This window comes from Eriocheir sinensis, chromosome 43 (assembly GCF_024679095.1).
Source record: "Eriocheir sinensis breed Jianghai 21 chromosome 43, ASM2467909v1, whole genome shotgun sequence".
NCBI lineage: Eukaryota > Metazoa > Arthropoda > Malacostraca > Decapoda > Varunidae > Eriocheir > Eriocheir sinensis.
This window is the reverse complement of record NC_066551.1, coordinates 10,072,041-10,098,097: the sequence shown is the minus strand read 5'-3', so window position 1 is coordinate 10,098,097 and position 26,057 is coordinate 10,072,041. Positions and strand designations below refer to the sequence as shown.

The 26,057-nt window shown below is 38.6% G+C and overlaps 1 protein-coding gene across 2 annotated transcripts; it reads left to right on the top strand.

The window, feature by feature from the left end:
* Positions 1-5,321: 5,321 nt before the first annotated feature.
* LOC127010455 (F-box/LRR-repeat protein 6-like) lies at positions 5,322-24,176 on the top strand. Of its 2 annotated transcripts, none has more exons than XM_050884650.1 (10): positions 5,322-6,070; positions 7,182-8,633; positions 11,428-11,591; positions 15,216-15,388; positions 15,611-15,751; positions 16,347-16,514; positions 16,733-16,869; positions 18,021-18,248; positions 19,527-19,765; positions 21,555-24,176. In XM_050884650.1, exons 2-9 carry the CDS (start codon positions 7,576-7,578, stop codon positions 19,738-19,740), a joined length of 2,283 nt encoding a protein of 760 aa, XP_050740607.1. In that variant the 5' UTR covers positions 5,322-6,070; positions 7,182-7,575; the 3' UTR covers positions 19,741-19,765; positions 21,555-24,176. The 2 variants fall into 2 exon arrangements, with proteins under 2 accessions (XP_050740607.1, XP_050740606.1); XM_050884649.1 differs by having other exon boundaries at positions 5,323-6,070; positions 21,496-24,176.
* The last annotated feature ends 1,881 nt before the right edge of the window (positions 24,177-26,057 follow it).

Here is a 26,057-nt window from a genome sequence, read left to right as displayed (position 1 = left end):
TATATATATATATATATATATATATTTTTTTAGGGCAAAGGAGACAGCTCTAGCGCGCACAAAAGTAAACATAAATAAATAAAAAAGCGCGCTACTCGCTGCTCCTAAAAAGAATCCAAAGAGGTGGCCGAAAGATAAGTCAGTTTCGGGAGGAGAGGTGTCCTGATACCCTCCTCTTGAAAGAGTTCAAGTCGTAGGCAGGAGGAAATACAGATGAAGGAAGATTGTTCCAGAGTTTACCAGCGTGAGGGATGAAAGAGTGAAGATGCTGGTTAACTCTTGCATAAGGGGTTTGGACAGTATAGGGATGAGCATGAGTAGAAAGTCGAGTGCAGCGGGAGGGGGGGAGGCATGCAGTTAGCAAGTTCAGAAGAGCAGTCAGCGTGGAAATATCGATAGAAGATAGAAAGAGAGGCAACATTGCGGCGGAATTTAAGAGGTAGAAGACTATCAGTATGAGGAGGAGAGCTGATGAGACGAAGAGCCTTAGCCTCCACTCTGTCCAGAAGAGCTGTGTGAGTGGAGCCCCCCCACACATGAGATGCATACTCCATACGAGGGCGGACAAGGCCCCTGTATATGGACAGCAACTGTGCAGGGAAGAATTGGCGTAGACGGTATAGAACGCCCAGCCTCGAGGAAGCTGATTTAGTAAGAGATGAGATATGAAGTTTCCAGTTGAGATTTTGAGTTAAGGATAGACCGAGGATGTTTAGTGTTGAGGAAGGTGATAGCTGGGTGTTGTCAAAGAATAGGGGATAGTTGTTTGGAAGATTGTGTCGAGTGGATAGGTGGAGAAACTGTGTTTTTGAGGCGTTGAAGGACACCAGGTTCTTCTTGCCCCAATCGGAAATAATAGTAAGGTCTGAGGCTAAGCGTTCTGCAGCCTCCATATATATATATATATATATATATATATATATATATATATATATATATATATATATATATATATTTTTTTTTTTTTATATTTATATAAAGGGGGGGGTACTTTAAATACACTTTATTTCATATTGATTTAAATTATGATTTTTTTTTAAATCTGATTTAAATCAAAACAACCCTGCGTAAGTCCTTATTCATCTTAAGCTCTACGTGTGGACTGTCCCTGTTTATTTGCATCATTGGTATATAGCAAAACTGACGCTATGTATCCCGTGATGCACACTAACGGCAAAGTGGTCCCAGGCTTTCTTATTTTTTCCTCTTAAAAGACTTGAAAAATTAATGCGAGGAAAAAAATAAACTTGCGAATCTTCGACGAGTTTTATGAGGGATCCTCCCACCCTATTTTTTTACCCCGTACAAATCGTATTGTAATTTCGTCCTCCCTTCATCATTTTAATCTTCCATTTTCTTTAATCTGTCGTATCTTTTTTTCTCCTTGTCCTTTTGTCCTTTTTTGTTGTTCTTTTTACGTCCTCCTTTACATCATTTTCACATGAGGATCAAGACACCTCTCCCTACGAAATTGGCCTTTCTTCTGGCGCATCATTGTTTTCTTTCTTTTACTATAGCAGAGCCCAGCGGTCTTCTTCTTTTTTTTGCTCCCGAACTGCCTCTCTTGTAATTTTTTTTCTTTTACCAGTCGTACTTTTTTGTCCTCTCTGTCATTTTGTCCCTATTGTTCTCTTGTCCTTGCTATGTCCTCTCTTCATCACATCTTTCATTTTTCATTAACCAGTCGTTCCTTAGTCATCTAAACAGAGCACACGGACATTTCTTTCTCCCTCGCTCCCCTTGCTCCCCTGTGCCCTTCGCAGCACGTGTGGGGCCGTTTATTATTTCATGATGTCAAGGCAAGGACGAAAACTACCCATTCAGTGAAACCTTGAAGCCAATAATGAATGAAAAATTGAAATAAGCCGCGCTCAAATTGCCTTTATCTGTCTGTCTGTCTGTCTGTGAAGTGTTTAGCCCCATACGTGAGGTACTGCTACTGCTGCTGCTGCCTTTGTAATGATGCTGATGCTGATGATGATAATAATAATAATAATAATAATAATAATAATAATAATAATAATAATAATAATAATAATAATAATAATAATAATAATAATAATAATAATGAAAATAATAATAATAATAATAATAATAATAATAATAACAATAATAATAGTAACAATAATAATAGTAACAATGATGACGGCGATAACTGATAATAATACAAAGAAGAAGAAGAAGAAGAAGAAAAATAAGAAGAAGAAGGAAGAAGAGGAAGAAGAAGAAGAAGAAGAAGAAGAAGAAGAAGAAGAAGAAGAAGAAGAAGAAGAAGAAGAAGATGAAGAAGATAAAGGAGTAACGAGAAACAAAAATCAAAACATCACTTCTTGTGTAGCAAACAAAGCCTTTGGAAAGGTCGGTTGTCTAATTCACTCAGCGAGCCGCGGCGTGTGAATAATTGAGACCCACACTCAGCGGGGGGCGAGGGGCTGACGGGGGCATGGAGGGGGGGGGGCGCCACATTGACACAGAGACACGGACTGAGTGGGTCTGTCGCACCATTCCAGCCAGAGGAGCAGTGGCGGGCAGCATCATGGGTCAAGCAGAAAAGTAATAAGAGTGTAATGGCGTCAAGATATAAATTCGCCACTAACAAGCTTCACTTCAAGGTTACCGGAGCTACGGCCTGCATGTGAAAAAATATATATGAAAAACTCCTGACACGTAATTAGGTCACGTGTATAAGGTTAATGTAATTTCTTCAGATCGTGCCTGAACTATGTCCCTGTGATTATTATAAGAATATTATTTTCAACTATTTGTGAATAAGGTCATATGATTGAGGTGTCATAATTATGACATACGCATGAATAAACCTCAAATCCGGCAATAAAACGCAGGAGCACAAACAGGAATATGAAATGAATGAAATCGCATTCCCGGGCAGCGAGCGGCCAGTGACCCCCCCCGGCGGGACGCTGCTTGCCCAGGAGAGGGTCATTGCCCGCTAGCGGTGGCGAGGCGCTGCTGCTTCCGTGGTACTGCGCTGCCCCAGGGAGGAGGGCGGCCAGGCTGGGCTCACCGCCACGCGCCCGCGGATCAGCATCAAGGACGTCTTGCTGTGGCTCCACGTAGGATATCTTGTCACCTGCTATTATCCAGCCACGTGTAGAAACTTAGAAAGGCATTATAAGTACGTATTCAGCGCTGCTGCACAGAGGCCCGTCAGCTGTCACGGCACGCGGCACGCGACGCTCCCAGCAGAGGGCTGAGCTGCCGCCTCCACATTTGGCCTGGGCCTGCACGTGCCGCGCTCCCCTCCCTAACTTGGGCACACTCCGCCCCTCCCGAGCGGTTCCTTTCTTTACTATAAACAGACCCACAACCTCTTTGCCTTGAGTCAAGGAATATATCATCCAGTTAAAAGTGATCCCAGATTTAGTACTGATCTATAAGCTCGCACTTTATTTTTATTCATCACCTTGATGTTTGATAGTATTGACAAACCTTACTGACTTCTTATTACGAAGCTGATGCATGGTTCATGATGGGCGGCGTGGTGCCGGGGAGTATTGGACAACCTCCTTAGAGTCCTTACCCCCGTGCACCTGTCCACCCAGTGGGAAGGATATGGCCTCTCTAAAAGAAAAGGAAAATAAAAAAAATCAGCATACAGCACCGCGTACTGGCATCTACCACCACTATCCCTCGAGAGATCCTAGAGAGTTACTGGACTCGTAATCGCCAGCAAGTACCCTCCAGGTGAGAGCATTCCGAGCTCGTTAGCCGATCTCTGGTCCCCCATCCCACTTGCTCGAAGATGGACAGCAACCGCTCCTTGTCAGCTGAAAAATATTTAGTTGAGCAGGACTCGAGCTTCAGCCTGACAGCAGAGCCAGTCCACTGAGTTATAGCCACACAGTGTGTGTGTGTGGGTGGGTGGGGTGGGGGGTAATTCATCATGGTCTGATCACACCTGGACTCGCTATCTCCAGCCGAATGAGCTCACAAGAGACGGATCTTCGGGTACGGCTGGAACCTCAAATCACACCCACACATTCCTGGCAGGCAGGACACAACCCCCGACTATAACACCAGGTATCCATTTACTGATGGGTGGACAGGGGGCACGGATTAAGTGTACTGCCCATCCATTTCCCCTCAGCCTGGGAATCAACTCTGGACCTCTCCATTGTGAGGCGAGCGTAGCAGCAACTCTATTACACTAGTGTGTGTGTGTGTGTGTGTGTGGCGATATACAACTTAGGTAAAACTTTACACGTGTGATGGAAAGATCTGAAATAAAAATTTCTCTCCCCTGAAGAAAGCCTACCGGCGCTATAGGCGAAGACGTGAAAAAAAGAGAAAAAAATACCTGCAGAATGATAATTATCTAATTATTATTATTATTATTATTATTATTATTATTATTATTATTATTATTATTATTATTATTACTCTTATTATTCCTACTACATTGGAAAGGTGATGCGCAGCTATCGAAGGTGAAGGTAGTTTCGTCCACGATTACAAAACTTCACAAATAAAAATGTCAAGTGAAGTAAAAGAAAATTGAAGTTTTTGGCAATGCTCCTCGCTGAGCCTCGCATAACTCCATGGGGCTCCCCGCGGCAGCCGTCGTAGTGAAGGCCACGACGGGCTATTATCTAATCCGGAATTCATATCAGTATAGATAGCAATGCACATGGCTGCTGTAGGTGTGGCATCTTAGAAACTCATTGTTCATAAATTGATAAGCATCTGCCAGGGTCAGCATTCTCAGACACTCCCGCTTCTCATGTCATTTACTTCCAAACGCCAAAATGGATATTAATCGGGTTTCCATGAGGGTATTTCCATATTCATGGTGTAGAAGAAGGGTCACACTACCATCAGAGTCATTAAACTATCCCTGGAAGTGCCCAGAACGCCTACGAAAGCCTTGTCAAATATGTGTACTTGGTCGACAAAAGGTTTGAGAATACGGGGGTCGGTTTTGTCAGACTCTTCCACCTCACATCAACTATTTCCAAAGGCCGAAAAGGAAATTAATCAAATTTTCATGAGTGATTTTTAGTTTCAGAGTACAGAAGAGGGTTCAAACTACTACCAGTGTCATAAATGTACCCCTGGAAATGCCCCAAACCCCTTCAAAAAACATGTCAAATGTGAGTATTTACTGTTGTTGGCCGCACGAACCAATAACTTGTCTCTTTTTCTAGGCATTTTTATTGTTTTATCGGCATCTCTAGACCCTAAATAGCCTTTCGATCCGATTGGGTATTTAATTGGCTACATAATGAAGGGGGCGCTATCCCTCAAAGTCTTCCCTGCAAACTGATATCGGTAAAATAGCTCGCCCTGCCAGTCGTTTGGGAATATGGTACCCGAAGAGAGGCGGTCGATCCGTGTTGCACATCGCGCACTTTTTCAAACACTTCCTGATATTTATTCATGTGCAGTCAGTCTCGGCTTATTTGTACGTGCAACGATAATATGCCGCCGGGTAATCATTCTGAGGTATCAAGAAGAGCGATTACCTCCAGCGGGACAGATTGCAAATTAAATGAAAAGTTCCTAATATGCAGACGACGTCCCACCACTCCGTAGCCAAAGGGGCTGCGTCTGTTTCAGCTGGCACCGTGGCCTTCATATGGTATTCAAAAGGTGTTTTACCTCGCCCTAAAAACTACCACACTTACTTCAATCACATACACTGGAATATGCTATTTTACCAGCCTGTCAGAGAACAGTTACAAAAACGTCAAAATCAATATAACGGAACCTAGCACGGGAAACAGACGCGCCAACAAAATGTCCGACTGGCAGGGCGAGCTATTTCACCGATTTTAGCTTGCAGTGAGGACTCTGAGGGATAGTGCCCCCTTCATTATATAAAAAATTAAATAGCTAAGCGGACCAGGAGGCTACTTGGGTCCTAGAACCGCTGATAAACCGGTAAAAAGGCCTAGAAAAAGAGACAAGTTAGTTGGTTCGTGCGACCATAAACAATAAACAAACCCTGAGGCGAGTGGCGCGGGGGGACGCTCGCTGGGCCCCGCTCCTCGATATTTTCTCCTTTTTCGCGTCATCCAGGGAGAGTTCGCCCATGAATCCTTCAGGCGACGTGAGTTTAGTGTCCAGGGAGTGTTTGTGTGCTTTTTGCGCCGTGGCAGTGCTTCGGGAGGGCGAGAAAAGGGGGACTTTCTCAGCAACTCTCACCAGGTCGAGCCAAACACTGAAGAAGAAGAGGAGGAGGCGCACCACCACTAATGCCTCTCTTTTTAGCGTTTTATTCAATTCTTTGTGTCTTTTTAACCTATTTTTCTCTTTATTGGCTCAGGAATTACGATTTTGTCACCCCTTTATGACTCCGCAGTGCTGGGATAACTAGACAGCACCCCCGGGACAGCATCTCTCTAGCCCCTGTGGCCGCTGAGCTGGGACGGACTCGAGGTTTTAGGATTTTGTAGCCCCATTTTGGGTCCCTTGTGCTTTTCTGGAGTGGTAGTGGTGGGGCGTGTTGGTCTTAGCCAGGATCGAAGGGTCAGAAAACGAGTGTAGCTACGCCCGCCACTCTCCACTATTTGCAAACGCGTGTTATCAGTGGCCAGGGTTGGGACCTGAGTGGTGCTCCCTGCCGTGCAATTACCGTGCCTTGGGGAGAGATCCACGGTAGTAACAGTCAACACTCGGTCTACAAGTTACTGTTGTGATTATCTTCATGAGACATACACTGCACCTAGCAACTATTTTTTTTACTCATAAGATAATAGTTTTTCTTTCCTTGTTAATGTGTACTTTTCCAGCACTTTGTTTTGCATGAGTGTGTTTGTATTGTAAGTTTTTAGTTCGTCCTACATTTCAATTATCACTCTTTGTTGCCATAATTCCATTATCACCTGATTGATCAGAGTGAGATTTGTGGCTGTAAAATGTATAAGGCATTCTGTGAATGGAGAATATCTTAAAGCTTGAAATACTTTAATATTACATAAGAGAATCAATACATTTTTATTTGTTAAAGTTTGAATTTTATTTTTTTACATTTCCTTAAGCAATTGAGCATATGAATGATCAGCCTTTGATAATTATTTCACATAATTGTAATTTAATCATAATGAGGCTAATATGAACTAGCTTTCAAAGGTAAATAAATCTTTTATCTAGATCATAGACTGTAATTGATGATCCTTAGTGTATTTTTATACTAATTTTGTTCTCCTTTATTGTTTCAGATCATTTTGCCAAGGATGACTCTTTACAGCAGCAATATTAAATGACAAAAACAGCACCATAATTTTAAGGAAGTCTGCCTCTTCCTGGTGTCATACACATGACTCCATGATGCCCCTCCTTCTTCCATTGTTACTCCCAGAGTATAGAAGATATGGTATGGTGTAGGCCGCCAGGCCTCTGGTCTCGTACCAAAGAGTCAAAAATATATAATAGCAACTCTTCTTAGAGGATTATGGCAACTTGGTGGTAAGCCATTGGCTGCCTACAGTTGAAAGTGTAGTTCAATTCTGAGCCTTGCTAGTTTGGCTCCTTAGTGAAGAATTTTATAAAAGAAAACAAGTGGCTTTGGCCACAATATTTTTTGGGTAATATTTTTCAGAAACACAGACTAAAATGCCTACAGAGAGCCTTGGATTAGATTCTAGAATGGACATGGACCCTAAAGGCTTTAGTCCCATGTCAGGACCAGAAGATAATATGAGTTCACCTCCAAGTGTATTAACAACAGCCTCTGCAGGATCCACCCCCTCTTCCATCCCCTCTGCTGGGTCAACACCATCATCCATTCCATCAGCGGGATCAACTCCATACCAGTATAATACTCACGAAGATGTTGGGATGAAGCCCATCACCCCTTCATCTGACCATCAGCCCATCACCCCAATGACACCAGACCAGCCTATCACCCCAGACCAACCCATCACTCCCGACCAGTCCGTTCCATCCGACCAGCCCATCACGCCCGACCAGCCTGCCCCCCGCAGTCCAGGGCTGTATGCAGACAATGTCAAAGATGGGATCTACGTGGAGAAGATGGAGGTGAGCCCCAGCACGGCCACCAGACACGCCCACCCGAGTGGCAGCAGAGGCAGCGAGCGTCGGGAGGACTGTTCGTGCATTCTGTGTGAGGACCACAGAAGACACGCCAATGACCCCCAGCCAGAAACTGAGGGTGACATAAAGTATAGTGGTGAGATCAAAGTGAAAACAAAGAGAAACAAAGACCCCAATGCACAGCGGAAGCCTCGTAAGCGTAAACAGTCTGGGAAGATGCATTATCAGAGTGAGATTTCCCAAGATTCTGAAGAAACTGGAATCAGGATGAAGATAAAGATGACCTTCCCTCCAGCTAAAGACAATGCTGCATGCCACGCAGTAACAGACTCCTCATACGGGAACCGAACTCTCAGTGTTATGTCTAGTCCAGGTGAGAAGGGACCAGGAAAGAGAAAAGGTTCCCAAAGTTGTGACAGTGATAACTCCAGGTTTTCTGCTGGAGAAGGTGGGAAGAGAAGGAGAAAAGCGTCGGAGTTCGTTGAGTGGGGTCCAGTTCAGAGTGACGTGGATGGGGAGCCACAGTCCGTGTGGGCCTGGAAATTACCGCAAAGTGTTCTCTTCTACATTCTGGACTTGGCCACTCGTTCTGTGGGAGCCATTCCTCTTCTTCCAAGGTGAGTATTGAATGAGATATTTTTTTGTTGCTTGACTGATTATTGTGGTTACTAACAAAAATATAATGGTTCTGTAAATGGTTTACCAGGAGAATGGTACAGGAATTTCCAAATTAATATCTTTATAATTTGGATCAATTCAGATTTGACAAAGACACAGGCAAGAATTAATTTACCAATAGAGTGGTGGATGAGAGGAACAGGCTCTGCAGTCATGTTGTGAGTGCCCGTACGATAGGTTGAAGAAAACGTTAGATAAATTTATCGATAGTGAGGTTTGGTGGGGTTAGGTTCACAGCTGTCTTCTATAGGCATTCCAAACTTTTCAGACTCCTCATGATCTTAAGTACTAGTGGTGTTACTGGATGGTTAAAGAGTGATGTGAAGGTCAGGTGTTTGTAGGGTAAGTGAGAGGAAGTGAAGAAGATTTACCACACTGTATAGTCCTTCAAATGTGTGGAGAAATGGTCTTTCATCTGTGACAGGATAATGTGAGAGGTGGACCTGGTGCCAGGAGTGAAGGTAGCCAGGGAAAAAGCTAGTTGTTGCCTTTATTGATACCAAGGAGACCTTAACAAGGAAAATGGATGGTGCACTACTCACAGGTTCGAACTTAAAGGTGTTGGAAATATAAATGTGGGGTTTAGAGTACATATGAGGGTTTGAGGAAAATGCTGGAACCTTAATGTGTTAGTGATATTGTATCATGGAAATAAGAGGGTCTAAGCATGTGGAGTGAGTGGAGGAAGATGAGAGGGTAAGAGGGTAGAGTTGCAAGACAAACCGTACAGGGCATTGGGATAGGATGATGTATGAATTTCTCTTACTCTGCTTTATAGTTTTCTTTTATATAAGCAACTAAAAGCATAGCAGTCTACACTAAAGGGGCTGAAAGCTATAAAAAAAGAGATTTAAAAAAAACTAAAGGAGGCAGATGAGAAAGACAGATTTTTGTATATTACCTGTGACATGATTACTATTTGAAGTAGCTTCATAGAGAAAATCCAAAGCCATTAGGCTAAGCACCCCTTTGATCCATGTTTCTCTATTGACTTATTCTTTAGGTATTCTTTAGGTTAATTCTTGGCAACTTAACATCATTGCTAAACCAATTTTCTGCAGAGGTTATGTGGAGTATCAAAAAGAAAATGTTATTTTTGGTGTTTGCAAAACTGTTTTCTAAGAATCTGCTTGCTTGAGATATAGTTAGGAGAGAGAGAGAGAGAGAGAGATTTTATTTATCAAAAAAAGCTAATTGATGACATTTTGTGTAGTGCTGACTTTTTATGAACCTTATGTGTTTTTAGGATGGAGTCAAGGCAGTGGGATGGTTTAATAAGAGTTGCAAAGAAGCTGGTGTGTTAGGGAGCTGATGAAGGAGCCTGTATGATAATACAGATACATGTCATGGGACTCATCAGAGATAAGATTTCACCTCAGAAGCGGGGGTGAGAGACAAACTGTTGTGACTGATGATGAAGTGGAAACTAGAATCAATAGAAATGGGAAGCAGTGTTTAGGTGGTGACAAAGTGGAATTTCTATATTAATAATTAGCACCAGGTCTGGGAGTGCTTCACCTCATCCGAAAAGAAAGTTTTGTCAGAAAAGAAAAAAAACGTAAGATAGAGTATTTATTAAAGTGGTTTTAGATTTGTTCTTTTGGAAATTATAGATTTTTCAATAAAATTACGATTTTTGTTTTTTTTTACAGCTTTGCAATGCAGCGTGCATGTTTCTCTAGTTTTGACACGATTGTAAAATATCTTGCAGGGTATTATTGAACATCCATCTTTATGTGTAGGGTGTTGAGGAGTTCTCTTTTTTTTCTATCAGCCACAAATAGTTGACCTTGGTGTTAATTATTTTCTTAGGCATTGTTTTACATCAAAATAGTATTTACTAAAAAGAGTCCAATTCTCTACAGGAAACACATTTTACATTAATGTAGATAAAGGAAAGTTTTTTGCAGTGATACCTTTTAGAGGTCTTTACTGCCTCACACACAACTATTCAGCCTAATGCAACTTAGATCACAAACCCTTACCAGCCAGATCTTTTATGAATACATATCTGCCAGCATACAGCACCATAATCATGTCATTTGCAAGCTGAGTGGAAACATTATTCACCACATAATGTTGCATAATGGTTGACAGAGCAGCAGAATGAGGGCCAATACACTGCCAGGCACAGGAGAGGTTTGGGAGAATAGCTAGTTATGTCATGTTGGGGTTCTCTGCCCAGCATAGCAGTGTCTCCTCTGTGTAGTTTCCTCTTGTGTTATGGGGTGTCAGAGATATTGTGCAACAGCTAGATGTATTATGGTTGCAGTATAAACACTACAAATGGTGACAATAATGGAAATATTTATGGAAGGTTTGTAAATGACAGAACATTGTGGCATGCTTGATGTACTTATGGTGTATATGTGAAATTAATTTATAATTATAATATTAACAATAATGGTAATAATAATAATACAGTAATAATAACAATAATAATGATAAAAATAATAATAAATGGTGAATGATAAGTAGCAACAATGGTTGTAATTATTATTATTGTTATTAGTATTCTTATTCTTATTATATTATCCTTATATTATATTTTTTTATTGATTTAACAAATCAAAAGTGTACAAGCAAATTTACTTCATAATATATTAAGCAAAGTCTTCAATGTACCTTGTGAGAGATGAAAGAATTTGGAAAGGGGATTTTCCATTTGTTCAAAGGTAAATATTGATAGAATACATGAGATAAACTTGTACTGACTGTAATCTTCACTCACAGAACCTCAAGAGTTTGCAGATTGTGGCGACAAGTATCAACAGACAAGCGGCTGTGGCACACAGCTGACCTGGCCACGGGGCGCATCAAGCCCCGGCACCGCAATGAGAAGAAACTCTTGTGGCTCCTGGAAAACAGACTGAGTGATGTTTCAGACCTCACTTTGGGTAAGAGTTGTTTTTATAAATGGATAGGAGGGGCAGCTGATGCAGACTTTACTGCTTTTACTGTCTCCAAGATAATCTTAGTTTGGAACCATTGATTAGCTTATAGAACCTGAAATCCACACATGATATATGAAATTTGCTGAATGCTTTGCTTTGAACCCTGGAAAACATGCCAAGTTTTACAGAAAATAATTGCATTTAGTTGACATTTACATGTTAAAAGTCTACTAAACTAAAGCTAAGTAGCTCATTTCTGCAGATGAAATTCTTCATGTTTTGGGTAAATTTCACACCCATAGTTTCAGAGGCATGTTAAGGTTATTAAAACTAATAGGATGGACAGCCTGAGAATATTTGCCTAAATTTTAATATCAATAGTTACTTGGTCAGTGCAACCCCCACATATTTCCACGGAGAACTTTGGTCACGTGCTTTGCTAGCTTCTGGCATGAGGACAGTATGCTAAGGTGACCAGACTTGCTGAAGCTAAAAGCGGGACGTTTTCAGTTTTCACACACACACACACACACCCTTTCAATATGTGACACAGACGTCAGCGTCAGAGTATGGAAAGGGTTAAAAGGAAATGGAAGAGGAGTAATTCTCTTCTAAACCTCTTAATCCACTTCCATTTCCTCTTAAGTCTCTTCTAAACCTCTTGAGGAAATGGAAGAGGATTAAGTGGTTTAGAAGAGGATTATTCCTCTTCCATTTCCTCTTAACCCTTTCCATACTGTGACGCCGACGTCTGCATCGCCGCATTGAAAGGGTTAAGAGTGCACCTCACGCCAGCGATGCAAACCTAATACTAATGTGAGTAGAGTCGGAGGCATAACTTCTTATACGAACTTCATATCTGTATCAAGGTGAAGATGGCTACACGTAACTATCTTTACCTTGACCTGTATGGAGTATGGATGGTACGAGTACGATTTGTGTAAAGTTACTAGTTAGTGAAACATTAAAGACTGAAAAGATTATCAGTTGTTCACAAAAAAGTGAGATATTTCAATACCAAATTAATAACAGTGTCCGGGACATTTTAGGGACACTCAAGAATTCAAGACAAATGTAAAAAAAAGAGGGCCTCTGGTCACCTTACAGTGTGCAGAAAAAAGTCCTGAAGACTTGTAAATGTTGAAGAATGTAGATATATGTAACTCATTCTTTGATTTACTATTTAATACCTACATTTGCTTTGGTGAGCATGACTATATTTTTTCATATACTATGTATAAATATTTTTCCCACAAATTTTCTCATACAGGGGTCATACTGATTCCTCTCTGTACAGTGCAGACATTTTTTTTTTTTTTTTTTTTTTTTTTTTTTACCATTAAGGATTGCCTCTGAAAACGAAATAAAGCATTGATGAAAACTAGTATAGTCAGTTCACCCAAGTCTGAAGTGAGCATTATCGTGCGCTGGCAACCTGCTGTCACACGGTGTGTCCGATTTCTTTTTTTTTTTTTTTTTTTACCATTAAGGATTGCCTCTGAAAACGAAATAAAGCATTGATGAAAACTAGTATAGTCAGTTCACCCAAGTCTGAAGTGAGCATTATCGTGCGCTGGCAACCTGCTGTCACACGGTGTGTCCGATTTCGTGGATACTGTATGCTAGCCTACACATAGTTAACAGTCGTCAGTGTCAATAATATACAGGCAGCAATAACAAATGCCTTCAATTATAGTCAATTATATTACAAGTTAAAAAATATTAATAATGTTGCAAACAGTTGTTTTGTTAATTTACAAGATCACTGATTTTAATTATCTAACAGCCGTGAAGCTGTCCACCACCGAGGAAAAATAGCTGGCTTTATATTAATAAAACAGCTATTTGCGACATTACTAATGCAAGGAATGCAAGGATGTACTCAGTGACCCACTAACCGACATCTTTAAGATGTCGGTAAATACCAGTTATGTGCCCAGCCTATGGAAAGTAGCTAATGTGACGCCGATTTTCAAAAAGGGGGACAGGTCAGCTGCTTCCAACTATTGCCTAATTAGCTTAACATTGGTTATAGGCAAGATGCTGGAATCCATAATAGCCAGGAACATTAGGGAGCATCTAGAGAAACATAGCTTAATTCACTACTCGAAGCATGGGTTCACGAAAAGTAGGTCATGCCTCACTAATCTCTTGTCCTTCTACAATAATTCGAGGCGGTAGACAGAGATGAAAATTATGATGTAATTTATCTTGATTTTAGTAAAGCGTTTGACAAAGTTCTTCACCAATGACTGTTGCTTAAATTACAGGCTCACGGAGTAGAGGGTAAAGTTTTGAACTGGGTCAAGGCGTGGCTTAGCATTAGGAAGCAAAGAGTGCAGATCATTGGTAAAAGATCTGACTGGGGCTGTGCTACGAGTGGGGTCCCACAAGGTTTGGTAATAAGTCCACTTTTGTTTATTATTTATATCAATGACTTAGATACAGGAATTAGTAGTGGTCAGTAAGTTTGCAGATGATACCAAGATCGGTAGAGTAATTGAGTTGGATCAGGACGCTAGTATTCTCCAGGATGAACTAAACAGATTGTTTGACTGGGCAGATAAATGGCAGATGGAGTTCAATGTAGGGAAGTGCAGTATTCTGAGTGTAGGTAGGAACAACCCCTCATACAACTATTGCTTAAATGACACTCCCATAAGCAGGTATGGGTGCGAGAGGGATTTAGGAATCTTACTGAGCTCTGATCTCCGTCCAGAGGCACAATGCATTCAGGCTAGAAATCGAGCAAACAGGGTACTGGGTTTTATTTCAAGGAACGTAAGCAACAGAAGCACCGACGTCTTCCTCAAACTACATATTTTGCTTTAGTTAGACCTCATCTTGGTTATGCAGTTCAGTTCTGGTCACCTTACTATAGAATGGATATAAAAATGTTAGAATCGGTGCAGAGGAGGATGACTAAGATGATTCAAGGGTTAAGAAATTTGCCGTACGAGGAAAGACTCAAATAGTTAAACCTGCATTCTCTAGAAAGGCGAAGGGTGCATGGAGACATGATCGAGGTTTATAAATGGATGAAGGGCTTTAATAAGGGGGATATTCATAAGGCTCTGTTGGTAAGAGAACCGGGTAGGACACGTAGTAATGGGTTTAAACTGGATAAATTCAGATTCAACAGGGACATAGGCAAAAATTGGTTTACTAACAGAGTGGTAGATGAATGGAACAGGCTGAGCAGTCATGTGGTGAGTGCCAATTCAATTGTCACATTCAAAAATAGATTAGATAAACTCATGGACAGCGATATTAGGCGGGGTTAGATTCACAGGAACTCTGGTTCAGAGGAGCTGCCTTGTACAGGCCTACCGGTCTCTTGCAGACTCCTACGTTCTTATGTAATATTTTTAAACTCAAAATCGACTATAATTGACAGTATTTGTTATTGCTGCCTGCATATTATTGACACTGACGACTTTACTATGGGTAGGCTAGCATACAGTATCCACGAAATCGGACACGCCATGTGACAGCAGGTTGCCAGTGCACGATAATGCTCACTTCAGACTTGGGTGAACCGACTATAGTATATCATTATTTTGGTTAAACAGAATAGAAATGTATATTTGCATTATAGTTTATGATGACCACTTGGACTACTTTCAGCTGGATGGAATGAAGCTGTGACACCACATCTCTTGCCAAGACTGGTGCAGTTGTGCCCAAACCTCACTGGTCTCAACCTTTCTTACTGCCATAAAATCCATTCAGAAAATCTTCACACCTACTTGTCTAACTGTCCAAAGCTTCAGCGCTTGGATTTGACAAATGTCATGGCAGTAAGTTACCCACACATTTGCTGAACTCTAGAATCCCATTTTATTGGATAAGAACATTAATGTTTATTTTTCATTGTAAAATCCGCATTTTTTTATTTAAATATTTATTGTAATATTATTATTGATATTTTTTACAGCAGTCATAACATACATTTGTGTAAGTATAATAGACTGTTATTACTGGTATTGCTGTATTAACCTAATTTATTTGATGATTCTCAGTCTCATAAGCCGACCCCACGTTGTGCTGTTGGGCAGCAGACATTGTCAGATTTAGCATCCACAATGAAGGAGCGACTGACCCACCTCACCCTGGCTAACAATACTCTGTCCAACATGCCATCACTCATCAAATCATTATCTGTAAGTATTACATTTACCTTACATTGCCATAGAGGAAGAAAATACTTCTTTTCCATAAGCAAGAAAGGCGTGTGTGAAATTGACAGGAGTTACAGGAGAAAGAAGCTTATAAAGAATGTTGCAAAGAGCAATGTTTTTTTTTTTTTTTTTTTTTTTTTTTTTAAGAAAATAGCCTGAAGTGGTTGATGCTGCAGCACCCTATAGAGTGTAGGCCAAATATTACTAGGTTTTTAGGTAACTTTGGTGATGGTAAACATGGAGGAGATGAAAGATTGCAAATATCTTAGAACAGTTCTTCGGAGAGGAGTAAGGAAGAGCAGTGAAAGGAAAACAGGCCATTGGGTCAATCAAAAGAGCCTTGACTAGTAAAAGTGTAAGTGTAGGTAAAGCAAGAATTAAGTGATTGAGGAGGTGCCTTACATAATATGTACTATATAGCATTGATTGTGTAGCGTTCGTTGCTCTCACTATTATATATCTGACTTGAGAACTATATTTTCTTAGCCAGAAGCCTTTAACACATTCATGCATGGGAAGTAAAATTACTGTCAAGGGTGAGGGTGGTAATGAGACACTTACATCCCATGATTTACAGGATAACTGTCCAAACCTCCAAACATTGGATCTGTCAAACGTGATGACCATTGGACGTGATTGTGTGTTAATCAATATTGAGAGGCTACAAAAGGGCTGCACAAAAATGAAAACGCTGAGACTGACCAATTCAATGGTTCGACTTGCACAGACATCACTGTCTGAACAAGTATGTATATTTCTTTATTGCCTGCTAAAATGTTATCTGTACTTTTATTGCTGCATTCTAAAGTCAGTAGCGTAGATTTAATTTTCTTGTTTTGTCATTTCATAATGAAATATTTTCTAGTGTTGTAGTATGGGGTTGCTTGTTATAATATTGGATTGCTAAGTAATCTAATAATGTTACATGTGAAATTCTTTGCTGACTCGAGATATATTTTTCAGGCATCATCACCAGGATTTCCTGATTTGGAGGAATTAAGTTTGGCAGTGGATGGTAATCTTAGTGTTGGTATGAATGATGGAGAACTAGAGAGGGTTCTCAAAAACTCTCACAAGCTTCGTCTCCTTGATGTGAGAGGGTAAGTATTGTGGCCCAGTCACTTATTATGGCTTGAATTCCTTGAAGGGTCATCAGTTGGCCTTACATCTAATTATGCCGCAACTGGATTTTTATCTAGTGTTGAGTGGTGTAAATTTTATGGGAGAAGTGGGAAAATATCAACTGATTTAAACTAAATACCAACACCAGTTTTTAATAGACTCCATCTAAATGATTGTACATAAGAACATTTGATATTACTGCCTCGTTTACAAGTTAATTTCCTTTTTTTCTCTCAAATCATACTTTGTGGTTAGAAAATTTAAATTGGTATAATTTTACACACTTGTGGGTGTAAAATTGTCAAAAAAAGCTGATCTTTTAATTATGTACCATTTTTCAATCATTTAATATGAACTCGTCAAACAACATTTAAAACCTACCTACAGCCTGTATCAGTAGGTGCTATTACTTTTTTTGTACAATTCATAATGCAAATGGCCTTCACCATGTGCTAAACAGCAAAGGTCATACAGCTCTGCTAGTATAACTGAAAAGCCCTACTTCTCCAGCCAAGTGGCATATTATAATAATAATAATAGTTTTATTTTGCCCATCGGCATATATAAAAAAAACCAACAAGTAAACGAACGATGGCTTAGCTCCAAATCAACAGATAAGGAGCCCCAGTCTCTGATAGTAATTGATACTCTGATACTTTAAACCCATCTACTATTTATATAGTGACACCAGTTCATTGCATCATGACTACTAAATATAGGTAACAAGTAGAGTACATCAAAAGATGAATCAGGAATTATCTGCCTCCTTTCTTTTGTAATGCATTTTGAGACGACCAGTGTCACAAATTTAACTAAGGAATATCCTTTGAAAGTGTATGTAGAAGCAAGAATTATTGTTGGGCTCTTCATTTATTTATACAGAAATATTTAACTCTAAACTAAGTTTTACTCATGCTATGTAGACTAGCAGGCTTCAGATTCCAATGTCTTATATATATATATATATATATATATATATATATATATATATATATATATATATATATATATATATATATATATATATATATATATATATATATATATATATATATATGATAATCACAGATGCAAGTTGTTGTCTCTTTATTTGATGTATTTGACAAAGTACTTACCCTCTCCTGTGCAGGTGTATGAACATCACAGATTCATCACTAGTTCGCATTCCACCTTGGGACTTGGAGCACCTGTTTCTTGCTGGCTCAACCTCACCCAAGAGCTATTCTGACAGGCTGGAATTGGTGGTTCGCAAGTGGCAGCACTCTCTGGTAGAATTAGATTTGTCCTGGACAGCTAATGCAGACAGTATTGATGCAGCTGTAATGGCTATATCAGAAGAGGCTGATAATAAGCTCAGGTAAGTTATCTTTGGTCCTATAATAAATTAGATTTTGCATGATACAGTACTAAAAAGTTATGTTTCTCCCTTTAGTATGGATTTTGCTTACAGTAGTAGTGTAGGTTAATAACAAAATTTAGATGGAAGGCATCATCATCATTTAACTTCTTCATAATATTGTTCCAGCAATAGGAATACTGCAGAATTTTATTTGTGTAAATTCATAATTTTCTGTTATCTTCACATGTACTGCTAATATCTCAAATTCACAGTTCGGATATTGCCAACACTCCATTTATTGTGTTGAAACAATAACCGTATTTTTTGGCTTACAAGATGCACTTTTTTCTTAAAAAATACCATGAAAACTACTTGTGCGTCTTCCAAGACGAATGTTGTATTGTGGCAGCAACGTCCAGGCTCAAGTGAGCTTGGACGGTCGCCGTATTGGCTCGATCGATAGGGACGTGGATTTGTATGTTGTCATTACATTATGAGGTTAACTTACGTAACTATTTAATTCAGCCTTTTATATGATATAACCTCAGTACTTACTTGTTACAAGTATTTCCAATACCATAAACCTTCCTGTGGCTGGAGCCAAGCCACAAGCCCAAACGTGACCCAGACGTTTGTTGTTTATTGTGCAGCTGGTAACTGATCTTGATCTTGATCTTGATGTCACAGGTGGCTTGGGATTTCTCCCCAGCCAGGCCTTTGTATCGGCAGCGGCGGGAGCCATTCCACTCTTGATTTTGATGGTACAGGTGGCTTATATCCATAGACCAACAAGCCTTTGGATCGTCTTTTTTTAATTCACTTTTATGGAAATACAACTACCCTTGGACAATGAAAGATGTATAGTATATTTACTAACCACCAACTAGTATGTCATCGCCAAATGGACAAAATCGGACGTGATGAATGTAAACAAACCAATAGCCTATATGCCGCCATGTTTATGTCAGGGACCCACTGTTTCAGTGTGTGTGTATTTACCAACGGTAGTTGAAATTGCCTAGTTGTACATTTGTGGTGAGTGCTGAGACAATAGATAGTTTTAAGAAAAGGTTACATAAATTCATGGATATGGTGAAGCTGTTCTTGTGTGAGAATGACTATTTAATTTTTTTTTTTTTTTTTTCCCTCTCAAAATTTCTCTCCAATATTAGGGTGAGTCTTCCAAGATGCAGCATCTTGTAAGCCATAAAATATGGTACTGATTTTTCTTCCATGCTAACAGAGATCAGGTAAAAGATATTTAAGTTTTCCCATTTAATATTTTTTCTCCTCCAGGTACCTGAATATGTGTGGGTCCTCAGTTACATTCACTCCTATACGACAAGTATTAACAAGATGTAGCCATCTAGAAAACCTGAACCTAACTTCCTGCCGTGCCCTACCACGAGGGGTGAAACGTTTCCATGAGGCAACTCAGTTGGTGACCCTTCGAGCAGATATAGCAAGTGGTAAATTCGATGAGGCCCCCGACGAAGATGAAGATGATTAAACCACTGGAGGGGCCACTAAATGAGGTAAGCTTTGTGTTTTTCACCTCTTATAGAAGCCGTACAAATTATAATACATTATGTTATTTAGCTACCTCTTTATTAGATATATTTGATAAAATTTATAGAAACGACCTTGACATGATAAAAGGGATAACTCGGACTGCTCTCTCTCGGAAATAGTTCATAAAGTTCCTAAATAATAAACAGAGAGCTCTAGAAGAATTAAATTCATTTCTATATCTTCTTAAGATATCTCATGCCCTGTCTACTTTCATATTGACAAAATTGGTTGATATGGAATATACTGTGGTACACAGCTTGTCCTCAACACTGAGCTTACTTTTCTAACATGTAAGGAAACAAGAGAAGCATTTTAAGTATTTAAAGTTGGTTTCAAAAATAATGTAGAGTTATAGAGCAAAGATGATGTCGTCCTTGATAACAGCATTGAAAGGTAGCTCTGAGTAAGCAAGAAAACATTTTGTGGTTTGAGGTAAAAATTCAAATTAAGATTCATCTGCCTCAAGGTCTGCTTGAAAGCTACTGTACTGTGATGTGTGAAGCTTGTCTGGTGTTTGAAAAAATCACAAAAATTAATGCACATATATTTGTAAGGAGATCTAAATGAGCTATAAGAATGGAGTATCAAGTGGCATATTAATTTCAGTGTGGATGAATGTCATGTAGTAATGTTTGGGAAAAGTGACAAGAAACCAGACTAGAATATAAGATTAGAAATTCAAATCTACAAACAACAGGAAATGAAAAAGATTTGGGAGTAATAATTTATAAGGAAGTACCAATAGATCATATAAATGAAAAAGCAAGGAATATGAAGACATTGCTTGCAAACATGAGAGTAGCCTGCACGTATATTATCCAAAATATGGTAAGGAAGATAGTTTTATCATCTATAAGGTCAAGTTTAGAGAATGCAGCTTTTGTTTCAAATTCACATTTGAAAAATATTAAAAAGTACAAAGGGCATCTACAAGAGGGACTCGCAGCATAAGATATTTAACTTATGAAGAAAAATTGGAAAAATTAAATCTGTCAGCCTTAGAAGAGAAAAGAAAGAGATATAGGATAATATTATATAAGTGCACCGCTGGAAAAGAGAAGATGAATGTAAATGAGTTTATATCATGTAGAAAATCTAGATCAAGAGGACGCAGTAGAAAAATATTTAAGGAAAGGTGATAAGGATGTAAAAAAGAAACCCCAGTTTTCTAAATAGGGCAGTTGATCAGTGGAATGCACTATCAAATGAAGTTGTGCATTTTCATAGCATTCACAAATTTAGGCAGGTATGACAAAATTGTTCAAAATCACGAGAATACAAACTTTGCTTCTATAAAGATACAGTTGGTAAGAACATACACACACACACATGGTCTTTATAGCTCTATTTCAGCCACAATTGCTGACTTAGGCACTCTGACATTGGACAGGCTCATGATTTAGTCACTATTCATTGTGCATTGGAGAATAGCAATGCCTATGATCAACACTCACATGGCGATGAGTGTTGCAGGTTGCCTTGTGTGCTCCCACAGTTTGATGGTAATGGTGCTGACCATCAGCAGTGTCATTATTTACCTCATTAATCGTAGAAACAGGGGGGATGATGCAAGACGAAGTTGTGTTTAAAAATGTAGGGATTATCTTATCAGATTGTAGTTCATTTTTGAAGGAAATAATGAATCTTTTAAGTTCTCCATTTAATTTTTATATTGATTTTCTCCCCATTTCAGAGCCAAATTTCTGACCAGCTCATGTGCCCAGTACAAAGCAAATATGGTTTGCCTTCCAGCTAGTGACTGTGAGGACTCCTTCAGGAAAGGAAATCCTACATGCCTGATGAGGGGAAGTAGGCCTCACAAATTGGATTAGCAAGTCGAGGTCAAATGAATATTTTGATGACGTTTACCACAAAAATATGGTACTGTATATTGTTTTGTAAATGTTTTACAGTCTATGATGGGTGGGTGGGGGAGGAATTATATATGATGTTTATAGTCTCTCAGTATGTAGGCTTGTATTCAGTAAAGTGCCTCAGGCTAAGCATTATGCTCCCCCTATCCTTGGCAAGCAGTATGTTTTCAGAGCCATCATGTGTTGTCCATATGGAGTACAGACATGCTTGATGAAAGTGTCTTGTAATTTATAAGAGATGTCAAGGATTAATGGCCAACAATGGTTACCGTGGGATGCTGGTGTGATGTTTAGTCTGTGCGCATCTCAAAAATTGGCTTGTAGGTTTTCTTGTTTAGTCTGTGTTTGTTGTCTTACTACCAGGTCCTCCATAGTTAATAATTTTCCAAAAGTAATATCCTGCCAGTACTAAATTATGTTTGTCCTAACATTGCATTCCTGACAAGTCACTCTTGTCTTGGATGCCTCCAGTAACATTAATAATAATTTCCATAAATTGAATTTTATATCTATGCAGTTATTACAATGAAATTTGGGTCAGGTTTGTTTTGCAAATATTGACATTAGATACGAATATTTAAGGATAAGTTTTATTCATATAGTTTTGAATAAATACTCTGACGATAAAAATTCTCAACATTTGTTGCTGCATGCAGAAAGACCATATACCATTAATAGTAACTGTAAATTCACTGATCATAATGTGTTCATTTTCTGGGTTTATGATTATAATTGTTACTTTAAGCAGACCATGCTCACTATTACATAAACTTGCCTGTTATTGAAATTCAAATTGTATGTAGTAATGCCTTCATGATTTGAGGCCTAGAAACCATACCATAAGAAAGTGCATATCCAATCATTACACATAGATGAAATAGATCTGTATTATATATATTACATATATATCTAAGGGTTGTTTTTGTTATTGCTACAAATGCATGACATATATTGAAAATATTTAATTATTTATCATTAGGTTTGAAAAATTGTCTCAATGACAAAATTGAATTAGTTGTGTTATATTCCACCATTATTTGATCAAGAGTACAATAATGACATTGGTATTATAGAGAGGAATAGCAGTATTTTTCTTGAAATATTGATGTTCCAACATATATTTACTATATTTTTAAGTTCTAAATCTTTCCATTTCTAAAATTCAGACTGTCATCTAAGGAAAACTGAAGGTAACAGATTAACCCAGAGGTAAATTTTACCAGACTTGTGATACGTTAAACTTCGTTAACCTTTATCATTCAAATAGTATTGGCATGGTTTGGCATTATTCTGAAGCATTAGGATCTATATTATGAATTAATACTTTGCACAATAGTATTCTTACGTCCTTTTCAAGGACATGCGTAAAATGCTGTGCCTTCCTGTGTCCGTGACAGCCATTTATTATTGGTCCACATTCTAGTTACCACTCGGGTATTCAAAATTTAATATTGTAAAAGAATAATTTTCATTGTAGTCTTTCTCTCCTCAGTGGTAACTGGACACAATGGACTCTTGTATAAAGCAATGGTTGGATGCATTTTTTACAAAATATCAGATTGATTGATTTTTTTATAAAGCCAATATTTAGTGCTTGTTATTTTATTTGTCTTATTATTATTTTTTTTTTTTACACAGGTTATTCACCAAGATAAGGTCTGGTGTGTTATATTTTTTTGACATGGTCAGCATTTAGCTATATAAGAAAATATACACAAAATGCTGTTTATACAAATTACATGCTTAAAACTTTTATTTATTTATTTTTTTCTGTACTCTGCTTTGGTTAATGGGTATAATAACTGTCACATGATGAGATAATAATCTAAATTAAATAGCATATCTGTGTGATCACAAAATAATGGTTTACATATTTACTTTTGAGTACCATAGAATCTTTCTCATTTAGAATCTTTAACTGCATCGCTACACTTAGCTCTGGGGGACTCATTGAAACTTAACTACCATCTGTGCTTAAAGTTTAAAGTGGAAGTCTGGCACTGGAAAACCATCTTTATACCATTTGATACATAGGCTCAGCATTTGAAAGACAAGATATGTCCATAAATCATTATTCAGATTAAACTTGTGTTACCATTCTAACTGATGAAACTGCTGCAAAATAATGTTAATGGATTATCATGCTTCTTTCGCTGTAAAGTGATTAGACTTACCATGTGCAGTTTTAATTTTCTTTCATTAATTTTTCACTTGAAATAATGACCACACCAGTTTGTTACTTCCAAGCATTCAGTTTTAGAATACTAACATGAATAACATTTGATTTTATAACTAGTTACTGAAGTTTTCAAATTTTTGCTGCTTGGAATGAAACTGACTTAGCACCCATAGTGTCCCTGTAAGAGTACATGGACATCAGCCCGATGCATGCTCCAGTCCTCAGCTTGACAGAATCATTTAGAACTTATGTTACAGTGAAAACATGACTCTATTTGAAGAAAACCAAAGTTTTTTCAAATAAAATCTCATTTTTAAGATCCTCTTCAGTTTGGTGTTTTATTTTTTGTGTCAAAATGACTTATTACTAGGGAAAATATTAAATTAAAAGTAATTTTATGATTGTTGTTACTCAGACACACACGTACACACAGTGTAGTGGTTAGCTCGCTCAACTCACAGCTGAGATATCACGGGTTCGATTCCCAGGTGGATTAGAGATGAATGGGCAGTCTCCTTTTATCCATGCTCCTGTCTAGTTCACAGTGAGTGTTAGTTGCAGGTTGTGTCCCACCTCCAGGTTGTGTGGTTGTGATGTGAGATTCCAGCCATACCCAAGAAATCCATCAACATGCAGCCCCAAACTCATGCGGGGAGGGTACTGGCTGGCATATGTGAGCCCAGCACATGATCAAACTATGGTGAATGACACACACACACACTTTCTTGATGCAGTGAATAATGCACTCCTTGCTCAGGCCAATATAGGTTTAGCTGACCATCAGTCAGTCCCCCATGAGCAAGTGGGTTTGGGTGTAGTGTATGAGGTTCCAGGTTCTCATTTCAATGAGCTCAAGAAAGCTCCTTTGAGGAGGGTACTGGCTGGTGATTGTGAGTCCAGTATGCCATCAGTTCATAAGTGAATGGCACACACACACACACAAAAAGAGATCTGTAGTCATCAAAATCATTCACTGATAAATTAGTAATGGTAATTTGTCATACTGTCATAATTCAGAGGTATATGTGTAAATCCAGAGCTAATTAACAATTACATCAACCATGAATCATTTTAATTTTATTTTAAAAATAGCATGACGGCTGACAGCAGCTTCTAGGTGGGAGAGATTGAGTCTGAGGTAACTCTTGATAATTGAATCAACCAAGAACCTTTCCTCTAAGTACCTAAAGTTTATTCTTCCATAAGACATTAAGATTTTCATTATTTAGATTATAAAGACCCAGTTCAGGAATGCAAACTTATGGTTAGTACTACTTATCAGGGTTGTGCTTTAGCTCATGAGAATCCAATGATGAAACTCAAGATTGCTGTCTGGTAGAGCAATAGGAAGAGTTGCAGTTTCAGAGATGGGGATTGTAGGGATTGGCGCACAAATGTTTCAAACTTTGAAGTCTGCAAAAGCTCATCTTCTAGTGTCTTGGATAACGTACTGACTGACTTTAGGAATCAAGTTAGTTAAGGATCATACCATGCCCAGCCTTAAGCCTCTTGTATTGAAGGGACACAATAATTTCATTGCAGCTTTGTGTGATGAGAACTACCACAAAGCACATCACAAGTAGCAGGAATGCTATATTCAGTGTATAATAAAGAAATTAATAGATTTTGTTATGGAAATTATTCTAGGTTGCACATACATATATCAGTGTGTTTGTGTGTGTGTGCATTCATATACACAAAAGAATGATGATCTTTACATTATATTGCAGTCAGTACTTGTATTGCTCATTAGCTGTGACAATAATTTTATGCATTAAGTCAGCCATGCAGATTAATTGACTTTGGTTACTAACGGTTCATTAAACATGACATTTTTCAAGGGAATGTCAGATATGAGGTTTAGTTAACATCAGATAATGTTGTACAGTAATATATTTAATCATGATGTACATTCTGTTAGAGTAAGAATGTAACAGATACACACTTTTCCATTTCTGCATACATTTATACCATCTCCTGCTTCCTGTGTATATGGGAGCTTGTACATATCTCAAATAGATTTAGTTTTTCTTGCTGCCATTTCAAAATTATGAAGCATCTAAAGTTCTAAACTTGTTGTATTATAGTTTTCAGAAGTGCTATTATTGTATTCTCAGTGTTAAAAGCAGTGAGTGGGTGGCTCTGGGGTAGAATATTCAGCTGATGTTCGAGGGTGTCAGTGTGTAACTCAGCCACAGTGGC

Coding starts and splice junctions, on each gene's coding strand:
- LOC127010455 (XM_050884650.1), top strand. CDS start 7,576: ATGCCTACAGAGAGCCTTGGATTAGATTCTAGAATGGACATGGACCCT. Junction 16,515..16,732: donor AGACATCACTGTCTGAACAA/GTATGTATATTT, acceptor TATATTTTTCAG/GCATCATCACCAGGATTTCC. Junction 16,870..18,020: donor CGTCTCCTTGATGTGAGAGG/GTAAGTATTGTG, acceptor TCTCCTGTGCAG/GTGTATGAACATCACAGATT.